The sequence below is a fragment of the Mus musculus genome, chromosome 12 (genome assembly GCF_000001635.26).
Source record: "Mus musculus strain C57BL/6J chromosome 12, GRCm38.p6 C57BL/6J".
In the NCBI taxonomy this organism is placed as follows: domain Eukaryota; kingdom Metazoa; phylum Chordata; class Mammalia; order Rodentia; family Muridae; genus Mus; species Mus musculus.
Window position 1 is genome coordinate 89958036 of NC_000078.6, and position 25255 is coordinate 89983290.

Sequence of the window (25255 nt, forward strand, 5' to 3'; positions counted from 1 at the left end):
GTGTATGCAGCAGAAAGATTGTGTGTGTGTGTGTGTGTGTGTGTGTGTGTGTGTGTTTCTTATTAGGTGTACACTAATCCTTGCTTCCCATTTCTTCATTCTTTTCATACCCCTAAAATACTAGGGAAATATGTCTTATCCTTTATAAATACTTCAGAGTAAATTCTTATGTGTAATTAGGATTTTACGTCTTGAGAGGAAGTTGTAGGCTGTTAAAAGGGAGAGATTTTTGAAGATTATTTTCCTTCATTTTGTTGTGGTCCAGATGCTTTGCAGATGATCTATGCTACGCACAGATTTCTTTCACTACAAAATTACCTGTGCAGAAGACCTCTAGAACCTACTCTTCCTCCATCACTAACATTTTACTACTGTCTATTAGTAACTGAAGATCTAATTTATGAAAGATTTCTCAAGCCACAACCTCCCATACTAACAACTGAAACCCTGGGTGCTATTGTTATAGTGACATGAAATCCCATTAATAAAAAGCATGTTAGACATTGTATGGCACAGACTGGGAGAAGAACCCCCTTCCTCGGCCTGTAGAAGGACCTGCTTTAATTGCTGCATCCCCACTGTCACTCCACAGTTTTAGGCAAAGTAAGAAAGGAGGTGTGGCTGTCTGTTATTCCAAGGGTCACAGACATATGTTTAATGGATGATTTTATTAGTGGGAATTCCAAGATGACAGACTCTCTACCAAAAACTATCTTTAAGAATAAAGTCCACAAAGTCATTTCTGCACTGCGTGTTAAAGCAATTTTAGTAGTAAAAGCGTAAAAGCATGATTTTATAGAATATTAACACTTTATAAAATGTTTATTGATTTTTTTTTCACTAGTGGTAGCTACAACCTGTCAAACAGGAAAACTGATTTAATCAAGTGAGATGACAAACTGAATTTAGATGAATAGGGCTGTTCTTTTAATTCAAAATCTCATATATATATATATATATATATACACATATAAATATACACATACATATACATATCATTCTTTTACTAGAATGGACCTATAGATACCTATGAACAATGAATATCAAACTTATGTAGGAACATGTCTGGGATGAACTTGACTTCTTTTAGAGAACCTATTCTGTCATAGAATAGAGCTAGCAAAATGCTTTTATACATTTGACTGCCCATCTTGAGCACAGAAGTGTTCAGTGATTGATTTAGTTTTGTTTCAGTGATTGGTTTTAGTTTCCAAGGGTTCTGCAGTTTCTCTTCCACTTCTTATATGTATCCAAAGATGAGCACCGTGGACTTCCAAGTTCATAGTTACTGAGTTACTTCACTTGTTCCTTATATAAGTTTGTATCTTTTCCCCCATCCTGTCTACTTTCCTCTCACATCTAATTTTCAATATCTACATCTATGTTATTAATAGAGACATGTGGAAAATTATGTCACCATCTCAGAAGAGAGGGAGAAAAAGAACTATCTCAATGAGATGAGACAGATTAGCCTTGTCTCTACCCTGCAGACAATCTTTCTTACACTCTTTTCCTTGCACTCCCCACTTTGGACACACTGGTTTTGTTGTTGCTCCCAAGAACACCAAGAACTCAGAGACTTACTCTTTTGCCAGTATTCCCTCTAATAAGAGAGAGCCCTTTTTTTCCTGGAAGTGCATAGCTTAATTTCCTGGCTCAGGTGCTATTTTGATATTGCTTACATCATGACCCTCTTCTCATCATGCCTATTAGCACTTAAATTTTCTAAATATCATCTTGATTTGGGTGTTACCTGGCATTCCTATTAAATATTATCTCTATTAATAATAGGACTATGCTATACTGTTTGATCTCTCACTAGCACTCAGAAAAGTACCTAATAATTAATAGGAGCTTAATACATTTTAAATGAAAGTATCAACTAATTTACTACAAACAGGTGATGTGCAGGCAGACTCTTTTACAGTCCATACACTCCATTATTCTTTTTTTAACAGTAAATCCAAATAACATTGAAGTTTTCAGACATTCAAAAATAAAATCTATATGTGTCAAGTGCATATGTACACATCTGTACATACACCACTACATATATACCTATACCTATACATATATACATATATATATATATATATGTGTGTGTGTGTATTCATACTCACAAAGTATGGATGTGTATATGTATTCCATCAGCCAAATGGCATGAAAATTGTTTAGCTTACAGTAACTGGAAATGACAAAATTTGCAAGCAGAAAAGGAAATTGAGCTAGCAAGACAGCTCCCCATGCATGGATTTCCAAGGATACAGTTGTTCCTGAAAAATTACAGTCAGTATATCAAAATAAGGACTTTATTGAGTAGGGTAAAAGAGTTGCTGGTGAGACTGTAAACTCTCTTCCAGAAAAAATGATAACTGAGCTCAGGAACTCAGTTTTGTCCTGGGGAAAGGGACAAAAATTCCCTGAAAGCATGTATTACGAGGAATCATTTTGCATTCATCATAGCCAGCTCCTACATCATTCATGAATGTCATAAGAGTTTAAAGAATCAGCGCTTCATAGTGAGGATGATTAAATGGCCATTATCCTTGTCTTAGCTGCTGTAGTGATTCTTAAGAAGTCTATGCCAGGGCCTAGCAAACACAGAAGTAGATGATCACAGTCAGCTATTAGATGGGTCACACGGCCCTTAATGGAGGAGCTAGAGAAATTACCCAAGGAGCTAAAGGGAACTGCAACCCTATAGGTGGAACAATAATATGAACTAACCAGTACCCGGGAGCTCTTGTCTTTAGCTGCATATGTATCAAAAGATGGCCTAGTCGGCCATCACTGCAAAGAGAGGCCCATTGGACTTGCAAACTTTACATGCCCCAGTACAGGGGAACGCCAGGGCCAAAAAGGGGGAGTGGGTGGGTAGGGGATTGGGGGGGTGGGTATGGGGAACCTTTGGGATAGCATTGAAAATGTAAACGAGGAAAATACCTTAAAAAAAAAAAGAAGTCTCATCCAAGCTGTAGCATACCCCTCCCAACTCCCTCGTTTACTTCCTCATCTCTTCCTCTTCCTCCTCCTCCCTCTTCTTCTTCCTACTCTCCCCTCCCCCCTCCTCCTTTTTTTTTTTGTTTTAATTCTACTTCTTTTTCCTCCAGAAGAAGCACTCTGTCTTGTCAATCTCATATTTATGGAGATTGGACAGATCTGTAGACTGTCACTTCCATTTGTGTAGCCCCTTGTAGTGGAAACTGTAGGATTTGAAAAAAGCAAAGAGCACAATACCTAAATACATCCTTTTTCATGGTATGCAAAAAGTGTTCTCTCAGCTGAATTGTTTTAATGATTAATATACAAATTGTTTAAGAATTTTACGTTATTCTGCTTTCACTTTCTGTGGACTAAGATCAATGAATAAGGATAGAACTACTTTATATATGATAGGTTATCCCATGCATTCAAGTGTAAAGATTTGAATAACTCTGTATGTAAGAAAGGATGTTCCAAATAAATAAACACAGAAAACATACTGGGGTAGCTGAGATATGTCATCTTCCTTCTGTTCTTGTCATACACCAAATTTTTATCATATACCCAAATTCTCATTCATCTGCTTCTTCCCCTTCTCTTTCTCTTTCTTTCTCCCCTCTCTCTATCTCTCTCCATGTTTTCTATTCACCTTTCTCAAAGAAACTACTCCATTGTGATTTCTGCTACCCAAGCAGCATCTTAAGGAGTAAATTAGGAGTGAATTAAACTTTATTAACTCACATATATATGGACTCTAAAGCAGTTCTAGGCATAGAAGTATATACAATAGGGGTTACCCTAGGCTTGAGGTTGAGGGAAGAAAAAGAGAAGATCAGAGATCAAAACACAAAGTTTCCATTAGACAAGAGGAAGGCCTTGGCATTTGTTGAGCAGCACAGTGAACAACAGCATATTGCTTATTATACCACTGCATCTTAGTCTAAAAAGGAATGGTGTAGAGAATATTTTGTTAATGTAAACACTTTATATGGTTTATGTATTTGTATCACATATTCTAACAATAGAATTTATAAATTGTTCATTGAACAATATTTTTAGAGTTAAAGAAAATCAATGAAGTCTCATTGAGCATCTCTTCTTGAAGTTCTGTAAAGAGTATGGAGTTCCAATTGCTGTTACCTATAGTTAGGGCAGAAAAGCAATAATTCCACTCTGACAGTCATCAATTATGACCTTGGAAAGATCCTGCAACTGCACAAGGCCTTTGTATTTGTATGTATATCAAAAGACAAAATGGTGGCTTCCTGGATTCTCTTTCCATTGTATCATACATGATCTGATGTCCCTTGCACAGATCCTGACAAGTATGAGACACTCAAAAAGGTGCATGACAAATCTATATACACGTGCTCCAGCTGGATCAGAAATAGTGTCTGTGGCTGTTGATGATATGTGTGCTTTTGTAAATTAGCTACATTGGGTGATGCATCCCTATAATTTAAAACTGCAAGGAGGCTAACTCTGGAGAATATAAGTTTTAGTGTAGCCTAGATAACTTACTGAGAATGTGTCTGAAAGTAAAAATGGAACTTGGAGTGGAGTTCAGAGGCAGAATTCTTGCCTAGCATGCTGGGTGCTCAATATCAACTATTTCAAAAGCAAACAAATAAATAAGGTATAATTTATGACTAACTTTGTCCCTGGTATAGTTGATGTGTCTTTGTGAAACCATGTTGTCTTGTGGACTTTCTTAGGAGGAATGTTTGATTTAAGTAAAAGTGTGCCCATATATTGAAGGATGGGGTGCAACAAGTAACTTATAGAAGGTGGATCATCACCAGGAATGAGAAGAGCGCTGACCTCCCAGAAAACAAATTCACCTTTTGTAAAAAGTCATGGCAGCCACATATTTAGGTCCCTAATACCTCCAGTGCTGGTAGATTCTTTGAGCTTAGACTTTGCCCCCCAAGGAAGATCTTCACTCCTCACTTGGGCTTTCCCAGGAAGTGAGAGGACCTTCCTCAGCGCCAGCCAGGGCACTTTGTCTTCAGCAGGGCCTGCTTTATTCTTGCTACTGTTTTAAGTGAAATTAGAAGGAAGCAAGTAGACTTCTGTTCTACTTAATATGCACCATGGTGGCCTGGGTACTGGGAATTGGGGACAGTGAGGGATGGAATAAATCCTCAAGAGTCCTGTGTATGTGCTTCCTGGCAAGCAGACCCAGTGTTCATTCACAGGCTTAAGCACTGACATCATAGCCTTGGAGAATCTTCCAGTGTCCAATAAAACCTGCCACCTATGTTGCACAATGTAAAGCAAAGGCTGAGGCAGAGAGATAAGGACAGGCAGGATATGTGGTTGAATAAAGAACTTTCAATTTCTTTTCTCACTGGATGGACAAGTATCACATCACTTTTTTTTAAAGCACCCACATCAAAAAAAAAAAAAAAAAAAAAAAAAGCTACAACCTAAGCCCGAGCTGTGTCAGAGTCTTTTCACATGACTGACTCAATCAGAAGGTCTAATCTAACAGGGAGAAGCAGAGAAGCACTGTATTAATTTAAATATGGCAGGTGCCATCTAAGTTTATTGCAAGAGCTAAAGACCAATTATCTTGTATTTTTCCATAAAATTGCCTTCTCTAAAAAGAGACCGGTGTGTCTGAATATATCCATCATAACAAATCTTCAAGCTTTGATGGAAGTGACTGCTGTTTATTTGTAGCATGTCATATCGTTACTGTTGAATCAACGCTAAAGTTATCATAGTAACACTAAGATGAGAGGCGGGAAATGAATGTTTATAGCCGTGCAATGTGGCTTCATGAATAAAAGCATACGGTCCGGAGCAGGTGTGGAACGTACTCCACTCCAATGCCTGGTAGAATAGAGAAAATCTTAAAAGTAAGGATTATGCACTTGCTAGTTATTTTTCTTACAGCAACAAAATACTTGGTAGAGGCAACTTCAAGGAGGAAGGATATTTTTGAGCTCCATAGTTTTGATAGCATACTTTCTCTTCTCCAAATACTATGCAGCAAACAACATTATATTTCTCAAACCTATTTTCTACTGACCATAATGGTCATTTGCTAACTTTTTTGGGGGGGAAAGGAGGAAGGAGAGGCTGCAGTCAGTGTGTACTGTATGAGAAAAGAATAAATAAGAATAAATAATTAAAATAGCATCAAAAATTGATATTGGAAGGTAATGCATTTTTAAACAATTTTTTCAGAAAAAAATATATTTTTAAATGTTGGCCATTGGAGGTGTGCTATTTAAAGGCTTTCTGTTAAGAACATGAAAATGCTTTAAGGAGTATACCAGCATTGCAAATTCTCACCAACAATACAAAAGTATCCTCCACCTCCTTGCCAGTACTTATGAAGAAATATTTCAGTGTAAGCTTGATCTGCATCTCAATATCAATTAGTCACATGACTAATTCATGACTTCCCATATGTTTGTCCTGTTACTTTTAATTCCTTGGTATTTCAAGGGCTTGAACCCAGGGCCTTCACATGCTGAAGTTACCCCACCACTGGATGACATCTTCAAGACTTCCCATTTTCTAAGTGGATTTTGGGAGTTTGCTTTCATATTTCTTTATATAATCTAGATATTAATTGTTAATGTAAATCAAGAATCCAGAGCCATTCTCTCCACCTGTACATTTAATTTTCCAATAAAAGACTGTATTTTTTCCATTACATGACCTTATTTATTTTGTGGAAATCATTGCATCAAATTTGAGAGGGTAAAAGCTATTGATTTGCATGTTTGTAACTTATCTTACACCAGTTTACCATTTGTTCTTACTAATATAATAGACTTTGAAGATTTGGCATATTTAGGTATTTATTCCTGAATTAAAAAAAAAACTTATCATGATCTTGCCCAATATTTATAGCTTATTTTATTTTATTGTCTTACTGTTTTAATAAGAGCATCCAAATGATGTCTGGTAATACTGTACTAATGAAAACTTCTACTTCCTGATTTCATAGTCCAAGCGATATATACATTCTATTACTTGGTGTGCTGTTAGTTGGCTTGATAGTTGCTATCATATTTAAAACACTTTGCTTCATTCCTCTTTTAATTAAAGTTTGAAAAGGAATGTCTCTAGGATTTTGTTAAGTCTTAGATAAAATTATATTCTAATTCTACTTTAATTGGTTGAAATAATAAATTATTGTGAGTAGATACATTTAATGTTGTAATGCACTACTTCTTATATTCCTGGATTCATGTTTTAATGCACCCTCGATTTTACTCTCAAAATTGTATGAATATTCCTAAGGGACATTGTCGAAGCTGTGTTGGATTTGCTGTTGTATGTTTGCTATCTGTTAGTGTGTATGAACTAGGAAAGGGGACCATGGGAAGGGTTGAAGATATTTTAAGGTGGGGGTGGCAAGTGTTGTTGTGTGTGGTGGAACACATGGAACATGTAAGCAGAGAAGGCCTGATTAAAAGGAAGAACAAGTAAAGGAGAGCAGGGTAGAGGCAGGGAGGCAGCAGAAGAGGGGATGAACAATAACTACTAAAATATTGCAATGAACCCCATGGCTTTGTACCATAACAACAATTAATTTCAGAAAGAGGAAAAGTAATGTATTGGAATTTTTTTAGTATCTTAGTTCATGTGGACCACTAAAACAAAGTAGTCTAAACTATTTTTCTTTGTGAGCAAGAGAAATTTGAGTGAATGTTATACATCTGGTATCCAAGAAGTCCCAAGTCAAGGCATAGTGTATGTGTGCCAAATGAGGGCCTACACACTCACAGATTTTCTCATTAGACTCTCATGTCTATTATATATTCTAACTATAAAATCCATAAGCATTTATCAAAAGAACACAACCAGAATACCAACTGTTTCAATATAAAACATACAAGAAATGCTGAAGCTGATATGGTGACACACACACATATACACCTGAGCACTGGTAGGTTGAGGCAGGACAATCATGAATTGAAGCAAGCCTGAGCTACATAGTGACTTCAAAGCTAACCTGGGATAAATGTGATTCTGTCTTAACAAAAAGCAAACAAAACCCAAACAGAAAACCTAGTGAGAACTTTCTTTTCTTGGGGACACTTCTGAACTGTTGACACTGTCATTCCTTGTCAATCCATTTCACCAACACCCTTTGTTCCTTGATTTATCAGCTCCTGTGAGAGTCATCAGTTTCTTATTTATCATTCCAAAATGTTTTAAAGATCTCAGTAAGGAACCTTGTCCCTGATATATGTAGGGTTTGGTGTGTTTTGGCTGATTATTTCATTTGAATCCCAATGGGTTTCAGAAAAGCAATAGTGTGCATATAAAGAGACTTGTCCCCTCCTTAAAACAGGTACAGGTCACTTCACTTTGAGCTGTACCTGGTAGATAAATTATTTCTGTTTTATTAAGTGTGCATGTGTATAGTAACATGTATGTATATATCCTATAGGTCTACACGTATGTGGGTACATGTGTGTGTATGTTTATATGGAAGCCAGAAGTGAATATAGGACATCTTTATCACTTTTCATCTTGGAGAGACAAGGTTCCCCCACTGACTCTGAAGTTCATCAACTGGACTGGACTGATTAGCTAACAAGTCTAGGGATGACTTTATATGTGTTTTCCTAGGGTTTATAGACAAGCACTCCCATACTTATCTTTTGTATGTGTTTTGGGGATCTGAACTCAGGTTCAAATCCTTGTACAATAAGCACTTTACATAACCAGAACTTTCTGTGTCTTTCTGCAATCTTTATTACAGATCTTAAGACTATAGGGTAAGAAAAGTATTTCGTACCTGTATACAAAATATTCTGATTATATCTGATTCCCATTTCTCCACTATCTCCACCTGGACTTTTCCTAAAATGTCTCTATCTCAGTGTCTTGTCCAAATATTCTTTGTTATTCTCAATATCTACTGCATCCAATTAATGCTACCCAAATATGAATGGGTATGGGATCATCTACTGATATATGAGAAACCTACCAAAGAAAAATGGCTATCCATTTTCTAGTTTCCATCAATTACCAGAAGCTCATCAGGCAGGTCAGAAACCCCATGAGCCTCTATCACCATTTTAACCATGTTGAAACTGAGGCACAGTTAAGGCGAATATGTATTACATAATGGCACAGTGAAGGCAAAGGTGTATTATGGAATAAAGAACATGTACCGTGATAGTACAGATGCCTTCCTCTTCCCTAATTCTGAGATGATTTCTACAGCTAAAATACATATCGTATACAATTCAGAGTCATTCCCCTTCAAAAATGTTAGACAAAAATTTCAGGGAAATTGTGCTTTATAGATAAGAGCACAGAAACAGCAAAATCATCTTAGCATATCCCCTGGTCCTAGAAAGTATGAAGTCCATATAAATCAGACTTTTAAATCAAGGCTACTGCTTTTCACCTGTGTTTGCCTTCCAGAGAATAGTCAGCTCACAGAAGTCCCTTGATTGCTCCCAGAAAAGGTATTTCAAAGCTATTGCATAAAAGGAGAAATGGAGGCAAATAAAGTAGGTTGAACCTCCTCTTTATTCTAACCAGGTCCCTAGAGATGCTATCAGAAGCCATATGTCTAGAAAAGAAATAACACTGCAAAATGGGTGATGAGTAATTAGCAGATGATCATTTGTGCTTGTTCATTTTCTGCCTTTCTAACAGACATGTACATATGGTATTTGCTGTTAGTTATTGCTCTATGAAGTAAAAGAAAGATCTTATTGCTCTCCCTCAAATACCCTTTTGAAGTGAAATCTAAAGAATATTCATTTATTAGCTTTCTTTCCTAATTTTCCATGTGATTTAATAACTAACAGGTAATAGAAAACAATCTGAAACAAAATGGGTGTGGTTTTATTACTGGAGCCTGCCAAAAGAATCACCAAAAAGAAGTCATTCAAGGGTGTGTGGGGGTAGTTTTCTTTTATAAATTGAAATCTCTGTGCTCCTCAATCATGCGTACTGTTATGAACCCTAATTGATGAGTATTTATAAAATATTCTCATGTTGATGTGAAATGACAAATAGCTGAGCTGAATAAATGGGTACTGTGGCTGCTTCTTCTTCTTCTTCTTCTTCTTCTTCTTCTTCTTCTTCTTCTTCTTCTTCTTCTTCTTCTTCTTCTTCTTCTTCTTCTTCTTCTTCTTTCTCCTCCTCCTCCTTCTTCTTCCTCCTCCTCCTTCTTCCTTCTTCTTCTTCTTCTTCTTCTTCTTCTTCTTCTTGTTCTTCTTCTTCTTCTTCTTCTTCTTCTTCTCCCTTCTCCCTTCTCCTTCTCCTTCTCCTGTTCCCTCTTCCTCTTCCTCTTCCTCATCTATTTCCCCCCTCCTCCTTCTCCTTATCCCCCTACTTCTCCTATATTTGCAGTTCTTCTCCACACCTGAATGGCAATATAAAGATATGTACAAAGCAGTGGTCCAAGATTCATTATTTTCCAATGACTGACAATTGTTGACGAAGAGATAAACAGACCCATCCTCCAGAAACTCAGAGTACTGAAGGGCTCTGGATTTTCATTTTGTTTGAGAATAAAACTTAATATTTACTTTATTAAACATAAATACTGTGCAATTGCTTAGGACTTACTCTATTTTCCTATGTAAGGAACCAGTATTGTTAGGAAAGTTAAATTATGTTGGTTGCGAGATAATCTCTGGTTAAAAAAAAAAAAAACAAAAACAAAAACAAAAAAAAAACCACAAAAAAACAAAAAACGATTACAGGAGGCTGGCCTACAGAATTGACAGTTTTATGAGTGTGGTCTAATTATTCCTGGGCATATTATAGTTTGACTTGTCTCAGCATTAAAACGGAGACAGTAACTGTTAGAAGCTGAATAATTGTGTTTTCACGAACTCATGCCAAGATATCTTTTAGTATCCATGGTGATTGGTCTAAGAACCCCCAAAGATAGCAAAAATCCATATACTATGTTTAGAGATAGAATCTTTGAAGATGTAAATGGGTTACATTGAGTTTATTAGAGTAACTTCTAGCCCTATCTGTCTAGTATGTTCACTGCAAGAGGTTAGTAGGAAAAATAGGTACAATGCTCATCTGGCATCACTCTTTTGTCAACCCATGCTGACAGCAAGGGTTGAGATAGTTATCTACAAGCCACAGAGACTGGCTTCTGCTCTCAAAATAGATGATAAAATAAATTTCACATTTTCAAGGTACCCATGCCAGCCATGATACCTCCCCATGACACTCTTGAATGAATGTAGCAGTAATTTCTCCAGTCTATGGGTTTGGAATACTATATTGTATGTTGGAAATCATTTATTTAGAGTTGATATGAGCATTAGTACTACTGTTAATATCAGTACTGAAATAGTGTTGTTATGTTACAGAAGAAAGATTTGCCCTGTGAGTTTAGGAAAAGCCAGTTCCACCAGAGAGAATTTGGGAGTGGCCTGGATGCTGTATTTTCAGGCCGAGTTCAATATTACCAAACATCTCCTTACAGAGATACCCTGTAAGAAAGATACCTGTCTTTTATTCCTGCCTGACATTTGCAAAGTGCTATGTTTCTGGAAACATCATTATCCCTGGCACTTTGAAAGGGTAGGGTGTGTTTGCCAGTGTTTCTGAGGGCTTGATAAAACTTTGTATCATTTTATATTATTCAGGGGTTAGGGAAGTGTAGAAGCCCACAAGGTAACCCAGAAATAGGCATGTCTGTCTATTAAGATGGATAAGCTTTAGAGTCATCAAGTTACTTCTTCATTTCTCCTTGGGAAATCTTTATCTTTCCTGTCATCATCTCCAAGAATATTTGCAGAGACAAGTGTAACAGTTAACTAATCTCTACGAAGAGTGATTCTCTGACTTTTTAATTAAAAAAAAAAGTTACCTTTGAAACTAAATAATGGTGAACTCTCATAGGAAAACATTTTGTTAGTTTTAAATCTTCATGTCAAAAGATATTCTGTGACACTGGATATTAATGCACAAGGGCTGCTTTAGGCAAGTTTGAACTGCCATGTTGCTGGACAGATTCAGGCTTACTCTGAATCAGCATTGGTCTGTTCACAGAAGCATGTACATTATGCTGTTGTTTATAAAACCTTAGGAAAAAAAAAAGAATTCTTTGAAGGATTTACTTTGATTTAGTCTTCAATGCTCTTCCTTCAAGAAAGAGAAAGAGATTGGCCCATCTGGAGAGCCCCCCCCCCCATCTGCCTAAGCATTGTATAAGATATGGAGCTGGACTCTACCTGAGGACATATGAATTCCTAGGTATTGCTTTCAGTTTCTCGATTTAATAAGCAGCAAATATATTTACTACTTATTTGCCAAAGGGAAGTAATGCTTAATTTTTTTTTTCTCTTTTAAGGTTAAGTGCTTTAAAGTTTACTTTATCTATCGATACTTTATCATTGTGTTTGAAGTTATTTCTTGTTGATTTTCATAGTAGTAAAAATAGATCAATAATCTCTTATTTTGATAAATTCATTGGAGGGCTCTTGATAACATCTGCATCACTTACCCTGTTTCCTTAGTGACTGCCTCTTAGATGCTGAGATCTTGTGTGCCAATTTTTACCTGTCACTCACCCTTCCTTCCTCCTCCTTATGTAGCAGTTGGTTTCTTGGTATTTCCTCGGGGCATTTGATACCATGACTGCACGGGGACAGAAGGAGGAGTCAAAGAATGGGAGGATGGGACTGTGTTCTCAGTTCCACCATTGAGTGCCACATCAAGTTGTTGAATCCCTGGATTTTCAATTTTCATCTTTCTTAAAACGTTAAAAAACCAAAATATTTGCCACTAAAACTTTACTAAGTGCTGAGGTGGAGTGAATCAAAAGAAATACCCCCAGAGAAGGCAATTTCAAAACCACAGAGTGCCATAGACATGTAAGAGAAGCAAACATACTTTCGAACCCCAAAGATATAGAAATAACGAGAGAGGTGGACAGAAAATCAAAGAACCTGTGAAAATAATTAAGAAATTATGTTGTTCAAGCCTAAGTCAATGCTAGACATACCCTGGCTTTGTGTTTTCATTAGCTGGAAGTGGCTTTTGTCAGCTGTAACCCACAAGTCTTTCTATTTTATTTTTTATCACCTATATAGTAGTTGAGTTGTTAAAAGATAGTTTCTAATTTAATAGCAACAACAAAATCTACTGGTAGAGTATATTTTATTTCATTGATAGTCCACTTATTTTTCAATAGGGTCTTGCAAGGTTTTTGATAAAAATTGTAACTGTGTCCCACACTGTGCTTGATGGACTGATCAAAGAGAAACAGGGAAGTCACAGAGAAGATGTAGTGTCATGTTACTATTATAGAACTCTAGTTTATGTGCTCAGTGTTCAAAGGGACCAGGGTAGCAGTGGAATCCTATTTCTTATCCAACTTTGCATACCATATGGTAAGTTTACACTTACTATACTAATTTGTTATTCTAAGGCTATACTTATCTTCCAGTAATTTATCTAACTTTTGCTAAATTTAGCACTCATGGGCTTCCCCTGGGAAACACTTCCAAAAAGCATTTCTATTTCAGCAACAATAAAAATTATTTGATGGAAAACTGGTTTATATTAAAGATACAAAACCATATAAGTATCTAATTAGCATAGAATCTGAGGACTTTTCAAAGACATATTGTTGTCTACAACTATTTGAAGGACAAAATAATAAGTGAATCACAGTCAATTATATTTTCTATCTAAATTTTCCTGCATATGGATATGCATATAAATACACACAAATACCAGCAAAGTGAATCTCAAGCAAGTCCATAATACTACTTTCTTGGTATTCATCCAAAAATGTAGTAGGTGACTTGGATGAAGGCGTGGAGCCAGAAAGATCATTATGAAAACAGGGGCTTTCAGTTGCAAAGTCAAAATAATGGCCATGATTATTACCTAATGATCCAAACAAGGAAGAGTTGAGTTGTCATCAGCAACTAAATTCTGGTAAATTGAGTAGAAAAATCCACCAATGTTTTCAGAATATTGGAAAGAAATGTGAGCAAGAATAAAATAATTACCTATTCTCTTTGAAAAACTCTAAGCCATCTGCTAAACTACCTACTCTATTCTATGTCTACATCCAAACACATTTCACAACTTCTTCTTGATTACATTACATTGCAGCCTGTTGGACCTCTTCTCCTGCCAGACTACTTTTCTTACACCTGCTCACCACACCCCAGCTTCGCTTCCTTCTTTGAAATTCTAACTGCTCCGTCACTTCCAGCCACATATATGGCTAGTCCGCTTGAAACTACTGTTCCAAGGGCATTACTTATGGATTGTGGGTAAAATGGTGACATATCAGAAGGTACATATCCACTTAATCTTGTTAGTAGCTATGCAGTGATTTCATTCCCCAAACACTATCTTCCTAGAGACTGCAGAAAAACCTCACTCCACTCCTTATAAACGTTCTGGCCTTAAATAGATGACCCAAAGGCAGCCATAGCCATTTCTGTTTCAGTTGATATTTTTTTCCATTTTTTTAAAAACTCGAATAGATTAAATTTATATTGTTCTCATTATTCACAAATGTAATCTGATCTTGGCACCAACACACTGATGCCAGTCAGAAACTGTCCATCAGAAATACAGTCTCAGGTCAGAAAACATAAACTGTAGTATCAAGGGACTCAGAAGTGAAGCTGTTTAGCAGATTCAAACAGGGTTCTTAGGGCTTCTGGAATATTCTCCAAGTACTGACTTGTTATTTAAAAATAACATTTTTTTAAAAAAGAAATCCTAAAGCAATGGAATTATGCCTCCTTTGAAGTTCTAGGCATTTTGTGTTTAAAGTGAACAGAAAGTTTGTGTTTATTTCTAAAACCCATTCAAGACAGAAAAAACATGAAAACTAGAAATATGGCACTGTCAGTTTAGAAAATTATGGCAATTAATTAACTTCATCTAACAGCATTGTTAGACCATGGGAAGACTTGGGAAGTTTGGTCACCCTTATTAGTATGTTCGATATCAAGAACAGGTTTCTATAGTCTTTGTGACTTCCAAAATAAACCCAACACTGAGCACCTTATATCTCTTATGCCTTACCATCCTCAAAGTTATATTTATCTAAGATCATACCATTGTAAATATAGAACTAAAAAAAATTAGCTTTGTAAAATTAGATGTTCTATGTACTTAACCTATCTGCTAGTGTTATAATGAGGTTTCCTTCTATGTTGATTTAAAAGTAACACCATCATGACTTCTAAACACAATATATAAGAGGTTGTGTCTTATCTTTGAACAGCTTCTTTATGTAGAGCGCTGAGAATTATTGGACAGAACAGTGGGTAAACATTGAAGTAAAGAGAGTTTGTGAAGTTATCTGCTTGATAAAAACCAGAATGCTCTTTGCAAGCATCTCAGCTCTGGGGTAATGGCTCTGCCGATGTTCTATATCGGCTTGAGAATCCATGAAGTATGTAAGGCTAAGTATGGAAAGATGGAAAACTTTGCTCCATTGTCAAATCACATCCTATAATTATTTTGATAGGTGATAAAAAAAAGTGGGTGCCCCTGGTTTAAGTCAGATATCTGAGCATCTGTAAAACTGTTAAAAAAAATAAAACAGTCCCTATAATTGCTGAGCCCCACTAAGGTTGTAGAAAAGGCTTAGCAAAAGATAAAACCTTGTGCCTTGCTATGTATGTTTAACATTGTTTTGTGCTGATAAAATTCTTCCCTGGGAGGGCAGGAATTTACCTCTGTAACAAATCCACTATGAATGCTGGGCAGACTTGGGTAAGATTTTGTAAACTGGCATGAAATGTCACTGGCTGATTTGCATTTTTGGTGATTTTATACATTAATCACTGAATAACCTTCAGTTTTCCAAATAAAGAAGGAAGAAAGCAAGGGTGACATTTGTGATCATCTACAGAAAAGGACTTGTTTAGACTCTTCACAGATGGACAGATAGCAAGCATAAATTGTTTTACCAAGAGTTCTAATTTTAAGCAGCTTTGAGGGTGTTTGTGGGTAGGCAAGAGCAAACACTGTTTTGCACATGGAATTAACATAAACTTTGCATACCATAGTCCCAGCTTCTCTAGATGATTCTGAAGGGCTTTCTGGAGACTCCCCTAAGGATTGCAAAGCTCTTAAAGGGACACAAATTCTGTGCTGCTTCTGATATACAAATGGATGGAACGTAAGCAAGCCTCAAAGATGACCTTTCCAAGAGGAGAGTGGGTTTTCATACATCTCAGATGGCTTAGTGCTTGTACAGGAATGGCATACTACAAAAACTCTCAATTCTAGAACAAATGAGACCATTATTTTTAAGTAAGCTATATAATCTATTTCTTGTACAGCCGGTAAAATTTGTTTAGATGTTTTCTATAAGTTAACTGTGATAGTAGGTAGAGACCAGTGACAAAGATTTAACAACTGTTAAAGAGGAAACGAATGGTTCTCTTTTTTGTTTATAAGATTTGTTATAAGTATCACAGGATCACTGGGATAAACACATGATTATCTACTACGGGATGATCTTTGGATGCTGGGAAGTTTATTGAATAAAACTACTTGCCACTGTTAACTGGCATACAACGTCGTAGTATACCAAATTTATAGGTTCTTCCCCCATTTACAACTTGGTGTGAGTTTCTTAATATAGACTTTGAAATGTCTTAAAATATTAATCTTTATTAGTTACCTGTCACCTGTGATAAAGTGCCCCCACTAAAAATATATTTAAAGGAGAGGAGACGGTTTGCTTTGACTCACAGTTCAAAGATGCAGTCCACCAAGTAGCCCATGGTGGTGGCAGAGGCTCTAGACAATTGGTCATATTACATCAAGAGTCAGGAAGCTGACAGAGGACACAGCAGGGGCTGAGCTAGCATTTCCCTTCATATGTAATCAACAACCCTGCTCACTCTCCATCTGATTGTGTCTTCACACTCCAATTAACCTAGTCTAGATAATCTCTTATAGGCACACTAGGAGGTGGCACTCATAGGTAATTAAAAATCCCATCAAGTTGACAAATAGGACTTAGAATATTTTCTTTGTTTGCTGTGTTGGTTTTGTAAGTAGCTTCAATTTATGTATTCTTGGTAACTTAGGATCAATACTGATAATAGTAAAAATGGATATTACATAGTAAAAGCATAAAAGAGCATAAACTGGATATAATTGATCATATCATTTGCCAAATGAGGACATCATTATCTTGAGGTAGTTTTCTATATTTCCTTTCTGGATTTGAGTTTCTAAAAAGAGATGAGACCCATTGTGCCAGTATCAAATAAATACCAGATAAATATTGAGGGAGAGAATGTTTATTCTTAAAAGATTCCAGAAATAATTTCTGTCAGCATGTTTATAGTAACATAATAATGAAACCCATAAATATTTCCAGTCATCCAGCTAGATCATTTCTAGAAACACCACATTTGAAATCTGCAAAAAAAAAAAAAAAAAAAAAAAAGGTTGAAAAATTAGTGAACCTTGTTACCACTTTGGAAAAGTCACATTTGACTGCATATGATAGACCACAATAGTCAAGACAGAAACATTCTAAAATCCTGTCTGAAGTTATCTACAGCTCTTACATATAAAGTATATAATAAACAAAAACAAATTTTATGTTTACAATTGAGCCCCAGATACAGGATACAGGTTATATCAATTTTATATATATACACATATATGTGTGTGTGTGTGTGTGTGTGTGTGTGTGTGTATACATATACATACATATATACATAACTATGTATATGTGTATATATAAATTTCATATATATACATAATATGAAATTTCCAAACTCCCAAATTTTGAAATATTAACTATTACTGTTTCCAGTCATTTCATAGAAATATTGTGTCACCTATATTGTTTCCTACTACAAGACCACACTTACTTCTGTGGATTGCAAAGGCAATTGTACCTTTGGGGTTCTTCATTGCAAGCTTTATGGTAAGGCACCCCTGAAAAGGCTGAGACCACTGATGAGAACATTTTGATAGCCAGAGCTAGGGGACGAAGTTTCTATTTCATGCCTGTCTTAGCCAAATGGAAGTCTTATTCTGCTGCTACAGAAGAGGGAAAGTTGTTTGTTAACATGCACCAGAGTTCATTAGCCAGTATGTCCACTGTTACACATTAGGAACAGAAGATGCAGAATATCTCTCAATAACATGTTTGGTTATTTCTTCCCATTGCTGGCATCTTTAATGGGAGGAGACAGACACCTGAGGCTTTGGAAATCATCTCTCTTAGTAACCAAATACAGTAAAGTGTGAGAAGGTTTTCTCTCAGACCTGTCCCCTGGGGTCTCAAACGTATAATACAGCGGGCAATGCATGATACAGTGGCCCTCATGTCTTCTTTCTCTTTCCCTTCACAGCTGGTGCAACATACATCTTTGGGAAAAGCGGTGGCCTCATCCTCTATACCTGGCCAGCAAATGACAGACCCAGCACACGCTCTGACCGTCTCGCCGTGGGCTTCAGCACTACTGTGAAGGATGGTATCTTAGTACGCATTGACAGCGCCCCTGGACTTGGCGACTTCCTCCAGCTTCACATAGTGAGTACCAGCCCAGTCTTGGCTTGGATTCTCTTACCTTCCTGGTGTGCATTAGATAAACACAGGATGACGTTCTACATAAATGCAATATACGTGCATACGCTTTCAAATACTCCCTTCGGTCATACATACTTTTGCACTTGGGCTTAGATGGGCAGACAGCGGGGTGTTGGCGAACTTTCTCTAAAGGGGCAGTGTATCCGCATTATGGACTTTCCAGATCATACTGTCTGCTGGTTTTATTACACACAGACAGTATGCTTTTAAGATGTGATTCTGTTCCAATAAGCAATCATTCATAAAACTTGGTGGCCAATGTGACCACAGGCATGAAAAGAATCTGTAGTGAAAGCTGAGGCTTTAATAGCAGAGGGGTGTGACACAGAGGAACTGCCCAGTGACCAGGTGATTTATGCATGCATAATGAATAGTTAACATTTTCCTGTAGATCCTGTGTCTATGATGGTAGAGTTTTACTCCCCATCCCTGCAGATCATAAGAGTATCATGCAAAACAAAGAAATTAAAATGATTTGGAGGGGAAAAATTACTTTCTTACGAGGATAGAAAATATTTTTATAGCAACAATTAACCCATTTTATCACCTGTGCAGTCTACAGTTAAGAAAGTAGGCTAAAGAAAGATATGATTCTCATCCGTAAATACCCCACGCATAGCCACCGAGAGCAGAGAGAGGAATTGTTCTCATTAGTTAGCAATGACAGGGCTAGAAAGAATGGATTTAATTTGGAGCAGTAAGGATTCAGTTTAAATACCAGAGGGGAAAAACAGTTAAGAAAAAAAAGATCATCTGTGATTCGTACCAGTCTCCACAATAGGGGAAAAGGGGCGTTTGCAGGGAATCTTTGAATGTAAGTTTTTGCTAACCCTCAGATCCAGGGAGGAAAGCAGAGTGTGGGTTTTCTCTGCTCATCTCCAGAGTTAGAGCTGGCTAGGTGGGCCCACAGCAGCAGGCTCAGCCACAGCTGTGTTTTGCTGGTATTGCCCTGAAGTAGAACCAGCTAGAAGAACGAGGCTTAAGCTGGATGCTCCTTCTAGCCCCAAGATGAACCAGAGCAGAGCAAGACACTCTCTCCTCATGCTGCAGAAAGCACTAGTCGCAAGTAAATATGGAACTGGGTTGCAGATTTGTACTTCTCTTTCAGATGCTTCAGGAACCATATGGTGCTAGGAGCTTAAGTTTAAACAGTATGAAAGCCCATGCCAAGGAGCAAAGAGAGGAAGCCGTAGTCACTACAGTTTATCTTTATTTAGCTTCCCAGAACTACAAAACTCCAAGAGATTCATTCTGCGCATAACTTAATGACTATTTCATGGAAGCTATAACGAGGCTATTATTACAAGCACAGTTGCCTTTTCATGATGATTTATTTTCTCTTTTTCTGTTCAGTGTGACTTTCTAAGAAAATTATGATGTGGCCTAGTCATAAGCATCTTTTGCCATGAGACAATATGCTGCTAGTGTACCCATATCTAGGCCCTCATGTTTGGTACCACACCTTCACTCTTTAAGTTTTGTCTTACCCTTTGGTAGTGGCAGGGTGTTGGTACAGATCATTTGTAGATACTGAGAACTTCTTAGAGGAATTAGAATACCATGCCTTTGTTAAATTCTGTAACTCATTGGTGAGTTTGAAACATGAATACCTCTAACCATGTTTTGATCTGAAAATTTCCCAAAGATGTTTCTGAACAAGCTTAGGGTAGAAAGTCATATAAATTATTCTTTATTTCCCTATTGCAATGTGTAAAACCCACACAGTTCTGAAGTAAGTAAACCTGCCCTGCCTATGACCTATTAATAAGCATGGCCCCCTTTTAGTGCTCCAGTCATTTGAAACCAGTTTTAATCTGCTAATGAGTCTTGTTTTTTTTTTTTTTTTATGTATTCCTTAACACAATCAGAATAAAAAAATCAGAGTAGAAAAATCAAGAGATCGTTGTAAGACCCAGCCTCTTACTTTGAACAGTTAAGCAGAGGCATCAGGAAAGCAAAACAATAAAAACTGGGTAGGGTGCTTCATAAGACATCCGCATGATTTTAAGGGATGGTTTTATCTGCTGAATGGTTTGTTTCACTGTTCTAAGAAAATTATTCCAAAAGAAAAGCACTTAGGAGTCATTGTAAAAGCCAAAGGAATTGGACAGAAGGCAAAATACTTCATTCTACACTGGTTTCTTTTTGGGAAAAAAAACTGTTAATTTTTTTTATATTTTAAGTTGACACACACATTATAAAGTTTCTTCTCTGTACTTTTTTACATATATAACACCATACTGTGCTCTTCTTCAAGTCTTTGTTCTGCAACCCTCTCCAATTCCTTAAGATCTTTTCGTCAGGGGGCAGGAAAGATGGCTCAGCAGAAAGAACTCATATTACTCTTTGAGGGGATCCAAGTTCAGTCTATAGTGTCCACGCTGGGTGGCTTACAGCCACCTGTATCCCCAGCTCCAGAGGACTTTGGCCCTTTGCAAGCAACTGCAAAAGCCTGTGTAGAAAGACTTCACATACAGACAGGAAATAATTTTTTGTAAAAACGAGGATTCCTTTCTTTCCAGTTCTTTCACATCACAGTCCCTCTTTTATTTAAAAAAATCTACACACACACACACACACACACATACAGAGAGAGAGAGAGAGAGAGAGAGAGAGAGAGAGAGAGAGAGAGAGAGAGAGAGAGACTTTAAATCTAGAATCTGCATATGAGAGAAAACATGCTTTCTTTCTGAGTCCAATACATTTTCTAGTATAATTGTCTCCAGTTCTTAAAAAAAAAATAATGTTCTGGCAAATGTCATGATTTCAGTTTCTTAACAGCTGAATGTAATCCCAGTGTATACATGTACCACATGTTGTTTACCCATCTCTCTGCCGACACACAAGCAAGCTTTCTATTCCTTAGCTTTTCTGAATGGGACTGCAATAAACCCAGATATGCAAGTCTTGTTCTGGCATATTGACATAGTCTTTCAGATATCTACCTAGGAATGATTAATCTAGCTCATGGGATAATTATATTTCCAATTATTTGTCAATGATTTGGAGAGCCTCAACCATGTTAGCCAAGTGCTCCAACACTAAGCCACTTCCCCAGGACTACTTAAAATGCTTTGAGGCAACTCCACACTGACTCCTGTAATGCCTATACCAGTTGACATTGTCCCCAGCAGTCTGTCACAGAACCTCCTTCCCACAACTACTGCATCATTTATTTTTATTTTTCTTGACTATGGCCACTGACCTAGTGGGTGATAGACACTCAAAGCAGGTATAATTTGCAATCACCTGACGGCTAAGACTGTTAAACAGTTTCAAAAGGAAAAAAAAAGCAATTTTTGAAATGTATATTCTTCTTTTGAGATTTGTATGTTCAGTATATTAGTCTACTTGTTGATTGGCTAGTTCACCATGAAGCAAAGACAGTATGGCAGACATGCAGAAAGAGGCAGGTACCCTGTCTTGGTTTATTTTGTGTTATGATAGAAAAACACCTCCCATTGGCCAATTTATAAGCCTCGGGAGTTTATATCTCATGATTTGTCATGTGGGATTGAGAAGTCCAAGATTCAGATGCTGACTGATCAGGGTTACATAGCTGAGCTCTCATAATAGTACCTTGTATACCCTGCCATATAGTGGGTGAAGTTGTGTCCTGTCATGGTAGGAGAGAAGGAACCACTGGTTAAGCTTTCCTAAAATGTACCATCAATTCACCTCTAAAGAGTCTCTTTCTCCACACACTATTTCATTGGATATTCACCTTCTAATACATGATATCTGGGGTCCCTGTTGTGCCAGAGCAGCGGGGTAAACTAAAGTGAGATGAGACAAGGGCTAGGCATCTTCTGCAGCTGTGGTCCCCTGGGGTTGCATGGCAGGCAAGCAGTATTCTTTTACTCTGGATATTAATTGGAGAAGAAATTCTCTCTTCAGTGTCCTTATGGTGGTAGTCAGGCCAATGAAATTAAATGCAAAACAAAGCATAGATTGATGTCATCGAGCAAATGCAGTACATATCTGTTGTCTGTGTAAGAAAAGGAAAGAATGCAACACCAAGAGATAGAATTTAGACAGAAATAGAAAAAAATTAAATGTGGTAAATTGGTCCTGAAAATAGTTCTTGTGAATTTCTTATGAATTGTGAATATAATTCTTATGAACTCAAGATTATTTGATGGTACTAACACTGTCATTGCAATAATTTCTTTTTACCACCAGTTTTAGCTTATCTGAAAGAAGAGAGCATGTTCTTCCAAAAATACCAGTGAGTCTAACTCAGAGGTGAAGACTCACCCTAGGATAGTTCACACAGCAAGACTGGCAAATAAAGCTCACTTGACAGCCCTCTGTGTCTTAGAGTCTCTCCCTGTGAGCTTGACATTGGAAATGTTTTTGAGAGCAATGGATGAACTATGCAGGAAAGAATTCTGGCTTCAACTAGTCATGTCAGCCCCAAGGATAGACATCTAGTTTGTAGAGGCATACTGCATAGCATTCAGCTACCTACTAAGCCCTAAGCTCACACAAGTTTTCCTCTTTCCTGGGTTTCTCCAAAATCTTGACTCATTAAAATCTCTTCAAGCAAATAGTTTGCTTTTTAAAACTCTAGTCTGCTGGAAGTTCTTGATTCACTTACTAATTTATTTTAAGTACTCCTATTTCAGTGTGTATGTGTACGCGTGCATATATGTGTTCATTCACATGTGTGCATAGGACTGTGGGAGTCAGAGGTTAATATCAAATATTTTCCTCAATTGTTTTCAGCCTACTTTTGGGGATAGAGACTCTCCCTCAACCTAAAATTTGCCAATTCTGCTATACTGGTTGGCCAACAAGACCTAGGGCTCTTCCTGTCTTCACATCTCCAGTGCTAACACTTCAGGCATACACTAATGTATGGATCTTTTATGTGGGTACCAGGGATCAAACTCAGGTTATAGGAAAAGAAAACCTGGGAAAAATAAAGGCATTAAAATGGAAGAGAGAAATTTGTCCACTTCGTCCAGGTTTTCCAGTTTTGTTGAGTATAGCCTTTTGTAGAAGGATCTGATGGTGTTTTGGATTTCTTCAGGATCTGTTGTTATGTCTCCCTTTTCATTTCTGATTTTGTTAATTAGGATGCTGTCCCTGTGCCCTCTAGTGAGTCTAGCTAAGGGTTTATCTATCTTGTTGATTTTCTCAAAGAACCAACTCCTCGTTTGGTTAATTCTTTGAATAGTTCTTCTTGTTTCCACTTGGTTGATTTCGCCCTTGAGTTTGATTATTTCCTGCCTTGTAGCTGCATATGTATCAAAAGATGGCCTAGTCGGCCATCACTGGAAAGAGAGCCCCATTGGACATGCAAACTTTATATGCCCCAGTACAGGGGAATGCCAGGGCCAAAAAATGGGAATGGGTGGGTAGGGAAGTGGGGGGGAGGGTATGGGGGACTTTTGGGATATCATTCTAAATGTAATTGAGGAAAATACATAATAATAAAAAATATTTAAAAACATGGAAGAGAGAGAGAGAGAGTGGGAGGGGGAGGGAGAGGGAGAGAGAGAGTGAGAATGTGCTCTGGGCATGATTTTTTGTTTGTTTTTCATTTATAATTTGCATAAATCATAACTTTTTCTAAATGAGGCAGTGAAATGTCCCACCCCTTTTGATGCCTTTTTATAAATCTCAAGTCTTCTTTAAGTGACCTTTGACAATCAATATTAAAAATGGCAAGCCAGAATTCTTCAAGAAAAGAAGCCAAAACAAAAGTATAAAAGGCCGAGGAATCAAAATAACTTAGGAATCAGAAATCATTTATTTTATATTAGCTGACATTCCTTGTTTGGGGTTCATGCTTTCACGGTGCAGTATTTTCTGTCAGTTTGTTGCTTATGATATTAATGAAATCATGAATGGGATGCATTTGACAAAGGCAAAAAGATCTCTGTTGAAGTTCATGTGCATAAAATGAGATTCTCGGGGCCGAGGGATTTTTGCAAATAATTGCTTCAAATATAAGTTTCCCTCCAGTGAAATCTATTGTTGAGTTAATCAGCTCAGTATTTGGAGAGCAGCTGGTATTACTTGTGAGTGACATCTGCCTCTTATCCCCTATCTACGCTGTCTGGAGCTCTGTCACACTATGTTCACCTTCATAGGATCACAAAAAGGATTACCATGAAATGTTGTACTCGCTCCTGGGCAGCTTTTGACAATGTCCTTTCACCACCTATTAAACAGAAGGTCGGAGAAAACTGGGCAGCAATTAGCTTCTCTCTGTGTAGTTAATGCTGGTGTAGAAAAAGACATATTAATTTTTTCCTCCCTGTGTGTAATTTACAGTAAATCCTCTTGGATTCATTTTTAAATTATGAGCCTTTCAGGAATAGTGAAAATTTATGTGTCAGGACATCTGTTTTGTTTGACAAGAATCTATAACCTTGCCCAACAATTTCCTTCCCAACTTGCAATGCAGATATGTGCAGAAGCTGAGGTAGGCAGGACAAAGGGATACTGTCCTGGCAGATCCTGTACCACACTAGCAGAATTTCTTCCCCAAACTGTGTCCTCCAAAAAACGTTATTGGTAATATCTCTTGGGTCAGATGTGTGGAAATTGGGTATTTATTAAGTTTGTTTTGTATAATATTGTTTCTCTACAATTTATGCTATTCAAAGGGACTCCTTGAGAATAAAAGGGATCCGGGCTGAAATGTGATAAATGGTCTATTCCTCTGGTCTATTGCATCTATAAATTCACCCT

General features: G+C 37.1%; 1 protein-coding gene across 51 annotated transcripts in view; it reads left to right on the top strand.

Annotated features, from left to right (window-relative positions):
• Nrxn3 (neurexin III) overlaps positions 1-25255 on the top strand; it is a 1612235-nt gene that overhangs the window by 1235335 nt on the left and 351645 nt on the right. For all 51 annotated transcript variants that reach the window (XR_001780421.2, XR_001780422.2, XR_001780425.2 and 48 more), the window contains one exon: positions 18312-18493. Coding sequence is in view for 46 of the 51 variants with exons in the window: in XM_006515534.2 (XP_006515597.1) it covers positions 18312-18493 (182 nt within the window). In the remaining 5 variants the exon portion in view is untranslated. The remainder of the gene's footprint in view (positions 1-18311; positions 18494-25255) is intronic.